At 38.0% G+C, this 17,041-nt stretch overlaps 1 protein-coding gene across 1 annotated transcript in view; it reads right to left on the reverse strand.

The window, feature by feature from the left end:
- SLC9A4 (solute carrier family 9 member A4) overlaps positions 1 to 17,041 on the reverse strand; it is an 83,615-nt gene that overhangs the window by 8,196 nt on the left and 58,378 nt on the right. The window contains exons 8-11 of the mRNA XM_043997013.1: positions 13,123 to 13,284; positions 7,881 to 7,977; positions 3,811 to 3,942; positions 1,496 to 1,583 (exon numbers count right to left, since the gene is read on the reverse strand). Coding sequence (XP_043852948.1) covers positions 1,496 to 1,583; positions 3,811 to 3,942; positions 7,881 to 7,977; positions 13,123 to 13,284 — 479 coding nt within the window. The remainder of the gene's footprint in view (positions 1 to 1,495; positions 1,584 to 3,810; positions 3,943 to 7,880; positions 7,978 to 13,122; positions 13,285 to 17,041) is intronic.

Genomic DNA, 17,041 nt, shown 5'->3' on the forward strand with positions numbered 1-17,041 from the left:
CTTAACTTATAAAGGTAGATTCTGAAGGTGCAGTGGATCAAACAACAAACCTTGAGGCAGGGAGACCTGAGTTTAAATCTAGCCTCAAAGACTCACAAGCTGTGTGACCCCAGGAAAGACACTTAACCTCTTTTCTCCTCACAGTTGATGATAACAGCTACCTGGCAGGGTTTTATAAGGATAAAATGAGATAATATGTGTAAGGTGCTTTGCAAACCTTGTTGTTCTTGTGCTGATGTAATAGTCAGCTTGTTTGCAAGTAAAATTGGATATGGTAACCAAGAAGTTCTTGAGAGGGTTAACATAAATCTTTCTATTAAAAAATATCATCCACATATTTTCAGCATCCAGTTTTCAGGTAGTAAGTGAAAATAGTGCACATCATTATGAAATGAAGTTGGTGACATAACCCAGGTACTTTTCAAATACCTAGACAGAAATTTATATAACTTATTTCTCTATTTGCCAATTCAGGTATAATTTGAAGTATCATTTAAATATCTTTTAATAGGATCTTTTCAAAATCAATCTTCTACTGGTGGTATATGTTTCCAAGACATGGAACACAATAATTTCCAATGAAATGAGAATGAGTATTGTACAGTGAGTTTATGGAGAGGTGTATGGTGGGTGAAAGCAAGTTGCCACTTGTGACAAGGGAATAACTTAGAAGAAGAACAAGTCTAAAAGATGTCATCAGGACTAAGTGCTGGGGAAGAACAAGGAAGAGAGCTGAGTGTTCTTGGTATCTTTCAAATGGCAGAGGAAAGGAATGGAAGGCTTCCACTATGATGAGTGGACTCCTTGTGTTGAACATATGGGAGGACATGGACCAGAGATCATCATAGATAAGATATAGTCTGTGTCATCTGAGAGAGTATTCAAGTCAGTGACATCATAGGTCCACTTGAGCATCAATATAAATGGTACATTCACATATCCTGAAGGTGGAACCTGAGGAAACAATTTCTAATTAAGAAATTCTGCTGAGGAGTTTGGATCACTTGATCTATTCATATTTGAATGGTGTTTTACCAGATAGAAACAAGCATACACTTCCCAAAGATTTGATAATAAACTATGCTTGAAATGCTTTAAAATTCAGTTTCCTATATTCTTTAAAACCTTAAAATTAAAAAAATAAACAAATAGAAGACAAACCAAGTCACAAAGAACATATAAGACTCCAAAACAATTTGAATTTGAAAAAATAATTTGAAAAATTACTTTTCTATCAACTTTGGGTTGGGTATTCTTATTGTTATTGTTGTTTGTTAGAAGAGTGTCTATTGGAATTTGTAGACTTTAAGAGATAAAAAAATAAAAAGAGAAAAAAATTGCTAAAATATTGTGGTCAGAAACCTATGTATTATTTTCATAAAAGTGAAACAACTTTTTAAAATTTCAGTAATTTAGAAATGGGCAAAATTCCAGAGGACCCATAAGATGCCCTTTTTCATTCTTTGAAGGAAGAAGAGCAAAGCAGATAAATTACCTGTAAAAACACCAGTCCCTGTTTCTCTGTTTGCGGAATGAGAGTTGCTATAAGGGAAGGAGAGGTAGCGGATATTTTTGATGCCACTCTACATGCAACAAGAAAAAAATTAAAGAGTAGGTTAGTTAGTAGAGATGGGGCTGCAGAAAGGAAATGAAATTAGGCAACACACACACACACATATACACTATGATGGCTCTAATTTAATCCACTGATTTTTAGTCATTTTAAGTAGTTCAATTTATATATTTATTGAGCACCTATTTTATACAAGACACCATGGTAGGTGCTGAAGGAGATTCAAGTATGAATATAAGAAATAAGCATTTATTATATGTTAGGCACTGTGCTAAGCACTTAACAAATATTATCTCATTCAATCTTCACAACAATTCTGAGAGGTAGATGCTATTGTTATCCCCATATTACTATTGAATATACTGAGGTTACGTGACTTGCCGAGGGTCACATGCCTCGTTTGTTTCTGGCGCAATATTTGAACTCAAGTCTTCCTGATTCCAGGCTCAGAGCCCAAGATTTAGAATAAAGAACCTGGGTTCAAACCCTACCCCCTCCTATTTGCTACCTTTGTGTCATTGGACAAGTGACTAACCTCTCAGGCCCCAAATCTTCCATCTTTAAAATGAGGAGGTTGGATCCTTCCAGATATCAATCTATGATCTCACGGGTGCTCAGAAGAAAGAGGGATTGCATCGTATTGGGGGATAAAAGAAAGCCTCATGAAAAAAAGAAAAAATTTAGATGGACCTTGAAAGATGGATGGGATTTTGATATTTTCCAGATGAAAGGAGCAGAATGGCAAAAGCGGGAAGCAGAAAAAAAGGGAAGGCATGCCTAAAGAACATCAAATAGTTGAGTCTGGATGTAGTTTCATATATATGTAGGGCAACAGTGGAAGATAGGACAGGAAAAAGTATTTGGAGACATATCAGAGCTTTAAGTGCCAGAAACAGGAGTCTGTATTGAAATGAACAAGAAGTGGGGAGCCATTGAATACTTGGAATCGTGGAAATGATTGATTAAAGTTGTGCTTTGTTTAAGAAAGATGAAATGCTTGAGTCTTTAATGGTACACATCCCTAGTTTACCTGGCCACTCTAGCTTATGATAAATGTTAAAAGACCTTTTCCTTAAATGCCAAGAGCCCTGGGACCAAACTCAAAAGCTCTAGATATATGGTAGTAGAATAGGGTCTACACCAGACCATAATTACATTCTATGGCACAAGACTAGGATGTACCCCAGATCAGGCCTTGACCTTCTCTGGGAAAGACACTAAAGAAATTAGCTTGGGTGTAATTTTGAATGAAGAATTCAGATTTGCTGTGAGAAGTGATAAAGAAGGTACAGCAGCCCATGTATAAAACTAATTCTAATCCACTATAACTTGTGGTGAATCTAAGCCTTTCAGATTCATGCCTTCATGTTGTATCTAGTCCTTAGAGGCAGCCCTCCTAATTCCAAGGCATGAGAGTCATAGCAAAACACGTTTTTTCCTAATTAGCTAATGCACAGGTAGTAATGGGCCTAATCTTCTGCCTTATAGATGACTCTCACCTAGTTTCATGTTAAAAGCTTAAGTTATTAGTAATTGTAATGGCTATTAAATGTAGTAAATAAAAAACCATATAATAATCTACATAGCTCTCAAGTAGAAAAATTTACTTGTGCGTATTCTTTTTTTTTTTTTTTTTGCAGGGCAATGAGGGTTAAGTGACTTGCCCAGGGTCATACAGGTAGTCAAGTGTCTGAGGCCAGATTTGAACTCAGGTCCTCCTGAATCCAGGGCCGGTGCTTTATCCACTGTGCCACCTAGCTGCCCCTACTTGTGCATATTCTAAGGGGTCACTAGAACCAACCTAGCCCAGTAGGTTGATAGGACTTCAATAGGGTCTTCTAGAAAATTCAATCAATCCTAGGCAACAGTAGAACTCCCAGAAGAATCCTGACTTGGAATGTGTTGGTTATTGGTACATCAGTTCTAACATTTAGTGGAAAGATCACATTACGCTTAGAATTTCTTTGGCAAATGCAACTTTTTACCTGGATCAATATGCTCCTGCAGCCTGGAGGAAGGAAGAGGAGGCTGCCATGGCATCCATCACCCAATTTTTTTAGAAGTTTCAAACAAATTAAAATTCATGATTAAATGAAGGTAAAAATGAATTTCATGGGGCTTGTTTTAAAATTTATAGAAATAGGTAAATATATAGATGCTCAATAAATATTGACAGATAAGTGAATGAATATATGAATTAATTTTTCTACTCCAAGTCAGTAAATGACAGCTTGTACCTGTTTTCCCCATGGCAGGCTATTGCCTTTCTTCAGACTTTCCCTGAAGGTATGCTGGCGTCGGATTAGAATTTCCTTTGCTTGTTTCTCACTTGTTTCTGTTCTTAGGTTATACTTATTGTAGGACAGAGTCTGAAATGAGAATGGGATTATGGACACATGAAGCTCATTTTGTAAGCATTTTCAGTATAGCTTTCAACTGTAGGCAAAATCATGAATTTGACTTAGTTTGTTTTTCTTGGACCTCCTTTTCCCCTTTTTAATAAACTCACCCAGATGTCTGGTATATATGCTGTGTCCTGGCTACCCAAGATCTCACCTAGATATGCTTTTCTTAAGTAGTGATCCATATACTTGAGATCTTTTCTCCCTCCATCAAATCTAACCTATCCTCTGTCATAGTTCCTCAGAGATTTTCTGGTGACCATATAACTAATTTGATAAACAGCTTAGTATTAATATGATCTTAGGTGACAGTGGCTTAATGCATTATCATTCCCAGCATAACATCATTGCATTGCATTTAAAAATGCTATCAAAGCTTCGAAGTGAAAGAAAACTTGTTTAGTTATTTTTAGTCATGTCTGACTCCTTATGACCCCATTTGGGATTTTCTTGGCAGAAATACTGCAGTGGTTTGCCATTTCCAGCTCATTTTACAAATGAGGAAACTGAAGCAAACAGTGTTAAGTGACTTGTCCAGAGTCACACAGATAGTAAGTGTCTGAGGCTGGATTTGAATTCAGGAAAATGAATCTTCTTGAATCCAGGCCCTATGCTCTATCCACTGCTCCAACTAGCTGTCCTAAAAGAAAATTACTATTAGGAATTTCTGGTCCTCAGGTCTGCTGGGGAAAATAATTGGGTGAGGGTGGGGAGAAGGGCAGAAATATCTTTCAGCATTCCTCTGGGTTTTTTTGTTTTGTTTTGTTTTGCTTTTTAGTGAGGCAATTGGGGTTAAGTGACTTGCCTGGGGTCACACAGCTAGTAAGTGTTAAGTGTCTGAGGCCGGATTTGAACTCAGGTACTCCTGACTCCAGGGCCGGTGCTCTATCCACTGCGCCATCTAGCTGCCCCCTTTCAGCATTCCTCTGATTCATATTATACAATATTGGCTATTCCTCACTTAATGTTCTTATATACAAGAAATATATTTCTGCCTGCTTTCTGGCCTCATAAATTTATGGTGAACACCCAGAGTTCTGGAATTGACATCATATGATGTTACAGAGACATCAGGCATTTTGACTAAAGAAAATATTTACATTTTAGTCACATATTATGAATTTTATCATTATGTTCAAAGTATAGCATAATGCACCTATGACACCAAGGTCATATTTATCCATAAGCCAAGAAAAACATTTGGGACATGTATCATCTATTACAGTCTAAGGATCCAGCATATGGGACCATAGGGACAAGACACTTTTTCTTTTAAACTAAGACTTTCTCTTTCTCATATTCCAGCCCTTTGAAGCTGAAAAATTCATCTGAAGACATTAGTATGAAAATGCTGGGAATGACCTGACTGTTCGAGATCACACTAGCGATTGAACAAGTCAACCACTGATTCACATCTAAAGGCTAAACTAATGTCTGAGTTCAGTGGCTCCACCTGGAGGATAAGATACATTATATAAATGTAGCCGTATTCACATCGGCCATGTTGCTTACAGCAGTGGGGTATCACTCCAATCTGATCTCTCCTGAGTCCCAGAAGGACTCCCCCTATTCCACACAGAAACAAAAGCAAAAAAAAGAGAGATAATGCCTTCTCACCCTCCTGAGACTAGTTGTGTTCCAGTCCAGCCCTTCCAATTCTCCTTCACATTGAAAATATAGGCTAAGGGAGAATCTACCCCAAATCCCTAGACAGGGCAGGTCTGATTGTAGCTTCTTCCTATTTCAACAGCCTTTGGGAAGAGAGTTCCATTGTAGGAATTACCCACGGAACTGACTCATGGTAGACTGGCCCTCAGTGATTTAACTGAGAACCCAGACCTGCATGGTGTGACTCCAGACTCCTAAACTAAACCAGCCACTTCTAAACTAAGAACTTCTTGGTATCCTAGGAACTCTTTTTTCCTTGAAGATATATGGGGCTAAGCTAGACCTTTAGATCCTGGAGCTATACAAGAATAGCCCATCTTTGGCTCTAGCCATCCTAAATGTGGACTTTTACCCATTGGTTTGGCTTAAAATTGAACCACCCTCAGGGGCAGCTAGGTGGCACAGTGGATAGAGCACTGGCCCTGGATTCAGGAGGACCTCAGTTCAAATCCAGCCTCAGACACTTAACACTTACTAGCTGTGTGACCCTGGGCAAGTCACTTAACCCCAATTGCCTCACCAAAAAAAAAAAAATTGAACCACCCTCCACATATGGAAAGAAATCAAGAGAAAAACAAAAATTACAACAACAACAATAACAACTCCTACTAATACTAATAATATTTATATAGTGCTTAGGGGTTTAAAAGGTACTTTACAAATATTTTCTCATTTTATTCTCCACAAAATTAGTAGACTCATCTAACCAGAGACCTACTCATCTGAATTAACTATGAAGTTATTTTTCTAACTATTTTGCTTGGCTCAGTCTATTTACTATTAACTCTTCTTTGTAAATAATACAAACAGGGTCCCACCATAGTGCCAGGCACATTGGACTGGGCCTCTGATTTACAGCACTTAGCGTGGTGCCTAAAAGATAGTACATATGTAATTCATTGATTAATGATTGACTTCATTGGTGTAGGGGGTTTTCCATGAAGTTTTTTTTTTTTTTCTGTTGATGCAGAGCAGCGTTTCTCTTCTACTTATAGCCTTAAAGAGTTGCTTGGGGAGGAGCAGCTAAGTGGCACAGTGGATAGAGCACCAGCCATGAAGGCATAAGGAGCTGAATTCAAATCAGGCCTTGGACACTTAGTAGTCATGTGTCCCAAGGCAAGTCATTTATTCCCATCTGCCTCTAAAAAGAAAAAAAGAAAAAGAGTTGCTTGGGGAGAGTTAATATGACTATCTCAGGGTCACATAAGGAGAATATAACAAAGGCAGAATTTGAACCCATGTTTTCTTGACTCTGAGGCTAGCTCTGTAGTCATGATACCATATTGACTCTCATGTTGTAGGTGCTAATACATATTTACTGAATGATTTATTAATTATAGGAACTGAATAAAGGCTTCACCTGTAATTTCATTAGTATAAGGAACTGACTGGTAAAGAAACTCCCTCTACCTGCATAGGTTGGCCCCTTCTCTAGAACTTATAGCCTTAGAGGCACTCAAAAAGTAAGTGACTTGTCTAAGGTTGCACAGCCAGGATGTGTTAGAGGCATGCCTGGAATGAAAGCATTCCTTATTATTATTCATTTGAGCATTTATCCTGATATAATTAGAAAAAGAGTGGGACTAGAAAACTGAAGAGCAGAGTTCCAGGCCCAGCTAAGGACTTGTGAGATCGTGGTCAAGTCATTTAAACTCTTTTGGCCTCGGTTCCTTCATAAAATGAGGAGTGGGATGTGGGAGGGGTGGGTAGACTTGATTCTGTCCAGAACTAGGCAGAAATAGCCAAGTGGCAAACACTGAGTCAGTCTCAAGTCAATCCCAAGGAAAACAAGAAGTATCAGTGATGAGAAGAGTCAGGAATTATCTAAACTATACTTAGGTTAACCAGAAGAACCATTTCTTAGTTTTGAGAAGTTTTCTTTTTGTGGGTCTCTGGATATAAGGATGAGGGCCTGGAAGCTCCACAGAAGGGGAATAGGACTCTCAGGCTAGGGTAGCCTGACCCCTAGAGTAAGATACTGGATCTGCCTTCTCTTTTATTTGTAGAGTTCACCTTCCCAGCAAAACAAACAAGCCAAAAACCTTAACAAAACCAAACCAACATAAATATCTAGATATGGACATTACCCTTTCCTCTGTAGATTTCACTTTCTTACTTAAGAGGAATGAAAGGGTTCAGCTGAGGTTAGATGAAGAGGAAATAAACCAACCCAATGCAATGATTAAATTGGCAAGCGAGAAGCCCTGTCACAAGAACCCAGAAGGACAGGTACACACCCTTTGTCGAACTTGGTACATGTTGTGTGTCAGAATGTCCCGCATGGATTCCACATCCTCAGGGGAAAGCCGTTTGGTTCCTTGAATTCTCTGTGCCCTGTATGTATCAGGGGAGGAAAGGCAGGCATTATTCTGCTAAGTAAAAACAACAGATGGAAAATGGTTCACCGTTTTACCAAGATTGGTATTTTCAAAAAAGTCGTGGAAGAAAAACCACTGAAATACCCTAGTTAAATGATACAGTATAAGAACAAGGATGGCATTCTCCCAAACTTAAAGCTGACCACTTAAGAAGGAGCCAGATTTAATTCAATTTCATTTATCTAGATGGCTTGAGAGAATATTACAGTAACTCTTGAGGTACCTGCTCTCTTGACTAATATGTCTGATACTACACACAGGAAAGATGATCTGGAACAAAGCTTAAATGAAATGAAATGAAAATTAGTTATGAAAAAGCTAACAGTTTAAGTGCAACTTAACTGAATGACAATTTGTGTTAGTAAAAATAACAATAAAACAGTTAACTTTGAGTTTTAGCAAAGCTGTTACTCTAACATGCATTTCTTATACAAAAAGTCATGAATATTATCTGAAATTTAGTGCATGCATTGGAGTAATTGGACTCAAGATGTATCAAGTTTATATGTTGCTTTCTTAGTTTCTCTTTCTTTATACCCCAAACTTATAATAGAAAGTTATTCTATGTTTCCAACCACATCTACATAAACATTTACTTTTTGTTTGGGCTTCAATTTCATTAGTGTAGGGAATTGTTGAAGAGGCAACTCTCTCAATATTGCACATCAGCAACTATTCAGCCACCAATAGTCTTGAAGATTGCCTAGGGCCTTAATAGCCTAAGAGACTTGCCCATAGCCAGTAGGTGCCAGTCAGGACCTGAACCCAAATCTTCCCAATTCAAAGGCTATCAGGCTTTGTCAGGGTGAGAGGTATTGGGGGGAAGGGAAACAGTTATTCCATACTGATAGTGGTAAGATGTATAATCAATTATAAGTTCCCCCTGAAATTGCTTATTGATCTCATTTATATAAAATGATTCAGTTCCTAGGGGTTCAGAACATATAATGTTTTAACATTTCAGAAAGTTTATATAAATACATTCATATCCTTTCAATATTAATAATAATGAAAACAAACAAAAGGAAAAAAAAAACAGCTTGTCAAGACAGTCATTACTACATCTGAGATTCATCCAGGGCCCTGAGTAAATGCTTTAAATACCTAGCACTAGTATAAAGAAAAACTTGACCAAAGAAAGACTAATATGACAAAAATCAAACTAAGTAACTGCCTCATTTTTAACTCCAACATACTATAATTTTATAACTGAGGTTGAAAGCTCTGCAAATGTTGGTACTAACAATATAGAAAAAGCCATGTCCACTAAGCCCTTGAGTTCAAAGGAGTCTCTTAGCCCTCTCAGCTTCCTCATTTGAAAATGGGAATGAGAATATCCATCCTTTTTTTCTTATAGAATTGTCAGAATCGAATGAGATAATAGTAGCTTGGAGGTTTGCAAAGAGCTTGATATGCATTGGATGCATATGAAAGTGCACTGAAAGCTATAGCATACAAGTGATGGTGGTGATGATGCTCTGGTATTTCTAGGCATCAAACTCTTACTAAGAGTATTGGAAACCAGACCACCTAACAAATTCTTAGGGGGAAAACACTCTGAACAAAACTTAGGGGAGGGGCAGTTGTATGGAAGTTAGTATTTGGCATTATAAGTCCATAGAGTGTTAGCATTTAAGTAGTGGCTTCAGTCCACATGTCTCTTTCCTAACATTGTATAAAGGTTTGTTTGTTCAGAGGTCAGCTGCCTTGATCTCAACAGAGGAATTCCTTTTCACTAGGCTTCTTAAGGAGTTTCCAATGAGATCAAACAGTTGCCATCTAAATACAGAAACAGTCATCATAGGGTAATTTTTACTTGTTCTCTTTTTTTATTATTACATCTAAATTTTGTTATTTAAAGTTCCACAGGTTGATTTGTTCAGAAAAGTAAGTGAAAAGAAAAAGGAAAAAGAAAAAGAAAATCTTTACCTGAGAGACTCTTGCTGACCCTGAATCACTGCCTGGTAGTGGGGTGGGGGTGGGGGCTGTAGTAGAAATAACTGACTCTATTAGATAGTTCTTTTGAACAGAAAGGAAGTTTATATTTTGCCTTGAGGAAAGAAAGTCAGGCAGTTGAGAGCTATGCCTTTAAATTGTCAAGCTCCAAAGTATTTTTTTTTAACCACACAACAGGCTGATTTTCATTGAGATAAGTGCGACTCACACACCCAAAACAAGTTCTGAGGGAGCAATAAGGGAAAGCCAAGGAAATTTCTCATTTTCTAACTCAAACACACTTCCAATGAGCATTTCCAAAACTATGATTAAAAGGCATGTAACTGTTGGCAGTATTAATGCAAACTAATCCACACACATTTATACATAAAATAATGATGTCTTCTGCAGCACAGCATAATTCTTATTCAAGACTATGAAAGATTGACCTTCACGAAAACATTATTCTTCTATTTTCTGGTGCTTGGTCATAGTATGGGGGTGACCAGGTTCCTTAAAGTTCATAATAGAGTAAAGCCCAATCTTTAGTCCTACCAAGATGGAAAGGCTTTGACAATAAGTCCAATGACAAACTACATGTCTATCATTGAAGGACTGGCTTAAGTTCAGAGTGGTTCATCACCAGTCTAGCCTTCCTTTCATCATCAGGCCATGTGCTGTGGTGGAAAGAGAGCTGTCCTCAAAATTAGGGAGTTTAGGGTTCAAATCTTATCTCTAACTCAGACTTGCTATGGAACTCTGGGCAAAGTTGCTTAACCTCTCGATGCCCAGGACAATTCGTTAATGAGACTAGAAATTGCAGAGCAGAGGCGGATCTACTTTGCTAGAGGGTGTTTCCTTCCTGGGGTTCCTTATACCAATGAAATCACTTGTCCAGTCCAAAAAAAAAACAACAAAAAACCCCAATACTCATAAAATCACAAAGGCATAAAGGGAGGGGACTATCCACCCTGTTGAAATGATAGATATTTCAAAAGAATAAAGTACTCATAGGATCATAGACTGGATTTTAAAGTTGGAAAGAACCTTTATTGGTTTTATCCAATTCAATCCCCTCATTTTACAAATGAGTAAACTGAGGCTTTCAAGAGAAAGGAATTTTCTTAGAGTCACACAAGAAATAAGTGGTAGATAGTATATTCATACCCACATATTCTGAGTACAAATTCAGTCCTTTCTCCACTATACAAAATATGCAAGAATGACGTTGGTGATATCATTTTATTGAAAGGGAAGGGAGTTATTCTGGAGCTGACAAACATAGAATTCAGTGTTATTCTTTTGATTTTCATTGTTAATTCTTCTCTTAAGTGGTTTTCTTAACCTAATGCTGATCTCTAGCTTCCAAAGAAGCCACAATGGGGAGGAATATTATTTAATCCTACTCTTCCAGCTTCATCTGTCACTATGTCTTACCACTCCATGCACCAGTCTGACTGGTCACTATCTATGGCCTCTGAACTATCTATGGTCCTCTCTGCACATTGGCTCATACTATTCCCCATTTCTGGAATGCCTTCACGTTTCATCTCCTCTATCTTTGATCCTTGAAATCTGATTCATCTTTCAAGATACCTTGCAAAGGGAACAGCTTCTAAAAATTATTTCTTGATCACTTTCTTCTGGACCTCCAGGTCAGAAATAATCTTTTCTTACCTAGAAATGGCATAGCATTTCATTTCCTTTATATATTTTCCATGCTCTGTTTTACACTCTAGTTACTTATGTATGTACTAAATTATCAACTCCAAATGGGGGCAGAGATACATGCTTTATATCTGCTCTGAGGGAGGACCCAGAACAGCACTCTGCACAAAGCAAGTACTTAATCAAGAATGTTGAATTAAATGGACCCATAAATAATTGTTATATCAACCTAAGTAATCTCTGAGTCCATAAGCTAGTAAGTAAATCAAGCACCTTTGGGAGTTTTATTAACTCTCAGAGTAACTAGTGCAATAATTTATGAATAATGGCCCCAAATAAAAGTTAATGTCACTTTCAAACAGTTCTAGCTTACTCTTAGTGAGTCACATACATTGGAAAAATTATATTTAAGAAGTCCCATAGGAAAGGGACTTTCTTTCATGAAGAATTAAGGTGGTCAAGGGGGGAATCTTTCATTGATTTGCTTCACATTCTATATTCTTTTTATCCATATTCCCTTATGATACAATGGAAAATAATGCTGTATTTAAAATCAGAGTGCCTGTGTCCAAACACACCTCTGACACTCAGTACCTGTATAACCTTGGTCAAATCAATTAAACTTAGTGAGGGGAAGGAGAGAACTCTTTTTCCCCATTTGCAAAATAAGTTATCTTGTGGCTTTTAACTTCCCTATACAATGTTTCCTCAGTAATATACACTCATCAATAATATTGCAGATGACCCTATAGACTTTTACAGAATCTGCCTTTAAACACAATTATAAATGTTCTTGGAACACTTGACTTTCCATATATGACCCAACAAGCATTATACCCTCCCACTTCTTGATTATTTACCCCTCCAACCCCACAAGAGGGCTCTATCCATTCCATTTCATAATACCTCTGTCAGCACAGGTGAAAGTGGGTCAATGGGAATACAATAGAGGCAAAGAAGCAATGAACAGAAACTACAGGAGCAGTCACTGACAAGAGCACCAAGCCTAAGACCAGGCATTATGGGCTTTTGGAGAAAACAGATTGATAGGCAGGGAAAGAAAAATAACTGTGTAAAAATCTAGGTTGTCATGTATATCATGGATCTTTACATAAGTTAACTTCTGCTTGACAGATATTGGGAGAAACAAGATAAAAGATGATATGCCCAGGTGAACTTCCAAATGGAAAGGCACAAAGGAAATTCATTCCTCATGCTTCCCCCTAATGACTCAAGAGGATAGCTACTGGCTTTGGAATCAAGAAGACCTAGATTCAACTCATGCCCAAATACTTATTAGCTGTGTGATCCCCAGGCACAGAACTTCACTTCTCTGTGATCATTTCTTATTTGTAAGACAAAGGGATAGACTTTGGTCTCGAAGGTTCCTTCTAGAGCCAAAGCTATGGAATTATTATTATTGATAAATTATTATCTTTCATTGAAATTCGATGAATTCTGGCACACAGTTCCTAGATTAAAAAATGGATTTACTTACTGGAAGGGAATCATAAAAGCTGTGGTACTTAGAATCCCAGTCTCCACCATCTCAATAGCTTGTTTCATTTCCAGCTTCTTATACAAAGAGACAATACTTGATTTGGGTTGGTTCTCTCTGATCAAGATTTTCCGTAAGTATTTATGGTCAAACTTTTTAAACCTGAAAATGAAAAACAACTTTTCAGAAACCAGTGATGTATATGTGTGTCACAAAAAGAGGAGAGACAGAGAGAGAGACAGAGAAAGATAGAGACAGAGAGAAACACACACAGAGAGAAGGCATCATCAGCATCACTTATTCCTTCTTTTTAAAACACTGAAAAAAGTCTTGGAATCATGGCTGTCTTAGCCTTTTAATAACAATCTCTCCTCATCCCCCCAAATGGTGCATTTTTAAATGAAGAAAAGAAAGAAGGAAATGCTGGCCCACTGGCCTGCATATATTGGAAATCAGCTAGACAAAGGGAAGGGACAAGCTGCAATCAGGGCAAAAAGTGGGAGTGAGTGGGGAATGGGGGAGGCATAGCATAGCTCAGCTCCAATTGTAAGAAAAGAAATGAGGGTGGGTTGAAGCTTTTGAACAAATGTTCTATTCTAATAGTACATAACAGCAGCAGCTGCACTTACAGTAATACTGGCCTATTCAGTGAGACACCAATAAGTTTAAATGGCCCGGTAGTTACAGTAGTTTTGCCCCATTATGCTGCAGATAATTTTGAATCCTGCCAATTAAGAAAAAGAAACAAAACAAAACAAAAATCCCCAAAACATATGTCCTGACAGTCTGAATGACAAAGAAGCTGAATAGGCTGCACGTGGATTTGGTGCTGACGATTATACTGCACCCCTGGCCTTGTATTAAGACTGAGCCTTGTATTAAGCATGTGGTCCAGTTTGCACTCTGGTGTGTTGTAAATGATAGTTATCAATCCTTCTGATAATTTTCTATTCAAAGGGCAGCTTATATGCCTCCTTTCTTTTCCAGAGGAGGGTCCAACTTTATGTTATTATAGGGTTACAGAATTAAAGCTAGAAGGAACCTCAGATACCATCTGCTATTCCCCATCACCACCATTGTACTGATGAGGAAACAGACCCAGGAAGATTAAATTAGTCAAGATCATACAAACAGTGAGAGACAGGATTTCAACCTAGAGCATCTGACTCCAGAATCAGTCCTCCCAAAGACTTCCAATGGGGATGGACCATTAATTCCTGAGGCAGCTCATTCTATCTCTAAATAGCTCTAATCATTAGCAAGTTTTTCCTGAATTAAATTTCCCTGAGCTTAAATTTCTCTTTTAGTAGAAATTACTCACTGCTCCTAGGTCTGCTCTCTGAGACTGAACAGAACCAGATTAAGCAGCCTAAATCAGTGACCTGCAAAAGGTTTTCATCCCTATGAGGCCTACCACAATCAACCCCAAAACATTACCCAGCCAAAAGCCTACAGTTTGCCATGCATGTGCCACTACCACATCTTAGTTATTCATAGCTAAAGTTGTGGTCTCCCTCTTGGCATCCCCTAAGGGGTCACAAGAAAGGTCTGAAAACTTGACAGAGTGACTCACTCCATTCATTTTAGCCTACATTTTGCTATGGACACCACGAAATGGATATTTAAAAAAAAACACTTCCATAATTTTAGGTTTCATCCTTTTCTCTAGGAAATAGTGTTCTGAAATGAGTCTATACAAATAAGGAGATCTCAAAATGGGATAGCGTGGAAAGAGGGGCGTCCAGCATTCCAACCAATACAAAGATCTCTTCTACTGTCCCTGGCGGATGGACAACTTGCCTCTGGTGACTCATTGGGGAACTGGTTCCATTTTGGGGCCTTTTAATCAAAACTTCCTTATGGTTTCCTCCCTCCCCCCCCCTGCTTTTTTTTTGGTCTGCATCTGTTATTTTATCCAGAGAACCTGGACAGCAAAGACTCCTTCCATCCTGAAGATTAGTAACAACTTTGTAACTTTTATTCTTAGAGGGTGACCAAAGACAGTGAGAAGTTAAGTGACTAGCCCATTATCATAAAGGTAATCCTTAAAAATTGGTCTACCTGACTCCAAATACTTATCCATCTACCATACTATGCTTCCTTTTTCCCCTTCCTGGTTATGCTAAGCTATGTTGGGATTTAGGGAGAAGGGATTCCCAACTCTTCTCTACTAGTTTATCCTACAAAGTCCCTACAATCATTTGCAGTTGACCAATAAGACATGATTGATTGATTGAGCCATGTGAATTTCCTTGGGAGTACAAATGATTCAGAACTAGAATGCATGTGAAATTTCTAGAAATTTCTATTGCTCTACAATCTTGTAGACCTTATCAAAGACAGGTTCTTTAAGTTAACTATGTAGCCTTTAACACCAACCCTAATGAAGAAGACAAACATTCCTGAAAGGAAGATGAAATAAAATTATAAAGTGGGTAGGACTTCTTCCACACCCTATTCAACTGACAAGAGAGCATGTGGTCTAACAGTTCTAAGCCTCAAAACGCAATCATAAAGAAAATGAAAGCAGCCAAGGAAAACTAAATGAGCTGAAGATGGAAATCATGGAGGTATATAGTGAGAACCTAGACATCTGTCCCCTAAAATGACCACCACAGAACACATTCAGAGCTAATAATATTGAAGAGATTATTCTCCCTCAGTTAAAGTCAATGCAGAAGAGGAATAAGAAGGAAAAAATGAGAGAGAGGAGGAAGAAGAGAGAGTAATAAAAGCCTTTCTTTTCAAAGAGAAAAGGAAAATAGAGTGGTCATCTGTTCTGAACCCACACAGAGAAAAAGACATCAGGTTATGTTCTACTTCCGGCTTCTTCCTAGAAGGAAGAAGGAAAGCCTGCATGAGTGTCACCTATATTCTTCCAACTATTTTCTGGTCTAGCCAGAGTAATATGATGAAAAACATGCTTGTCCCCTTGTCCCAGAACTGTCAGGAAATATATGTTATCATCCAACTGTTTTTCTTAATTTGCTTCTCAGTACTCCTTTGGACCAGTGCTGAGAAAACAAAAAGCAGTAATAAGGAAGTTCAGGAGAGGGATGTGTTGCAGAGGAAAATTACCAGTTAATTATTATATCAGTGTCATTCAGCCTCCCAAAGGTGCCTAATTTTCTTGCTAGTCTATGTCCTGAGAGATTACATGTATTAACACAATACATTTTTAGGAATATTATGAGTTTTCTTTGGACACACTGAGTTTGAGATGTCTATGGAACATGCAGCTTGCAGTGTCTGATAGTCAATTGAAGATCCAGGACTGAAGTTCAAAGAGAATGACTAGGGTTAGAAAAATGGAATTTGGATGTCACCCACATAGAGAGGACCATGTTATCTTTGATGGAGACAGGGAGAGTACATAGAGACTAAAGGAAATTTGGGAAGATCTTGGCCTAGCTTTGAATTTAATAACTTAGCTCCCCAATGCCCTTAACCTATAAAGACTTAGCTCTGTTGGTCTCTGAAAACTTGAACAGGCATCTCAATAATAAGTAGAAGAGTGAGGAGGTGTGTGTTTTAGGGCACTGGAACAGATAATTATGCAGATTTCCAAAGTACATCATCTTTCCTTGACTTTCATCCAGTGGTCTTAGTTCTGCCCATTGGAATGGGAGCTCCTTGAGGGCAGGGATTCCTGGAACATCAAAAGTGCTCATGTTTTTTGACTGGATTGTTGCCTGACTATGGAACAACACAGAACAAGTTGGGTCTCTCTTCCATCCATCAACTCTTCAAGCATTTGAAAAATGGCCATTCAATTGTTCCATAGTCTTCTCCTGGTGAAAAATCCCTAGTCTCTTGGACCATCCCCCATACAAGGTGATTGTCAGACTTCCTAATTACTTCCCCCAAATACTAGTTCCTTTTATGTCCACACATTTTTCTTACTTAATCTCTTCTTAAG

The sequence above is a fragment of the Dromiciops gliroides genome, chromosome 3 (assembly GCF_019393635.1).
Source record: "Dromiciops gliroides isolate mDroGli1 chromosome 3, mDroGli1.pri, whole genome shotgun sequence".
Taxonomy (NCBI): domain Eukaryota; kingdom Metazoa; phylum Chordata; class Mammalia; order Microbiotheria; family Microbiotheriidae; genus Dromiciops; species Dromiciops gliroides.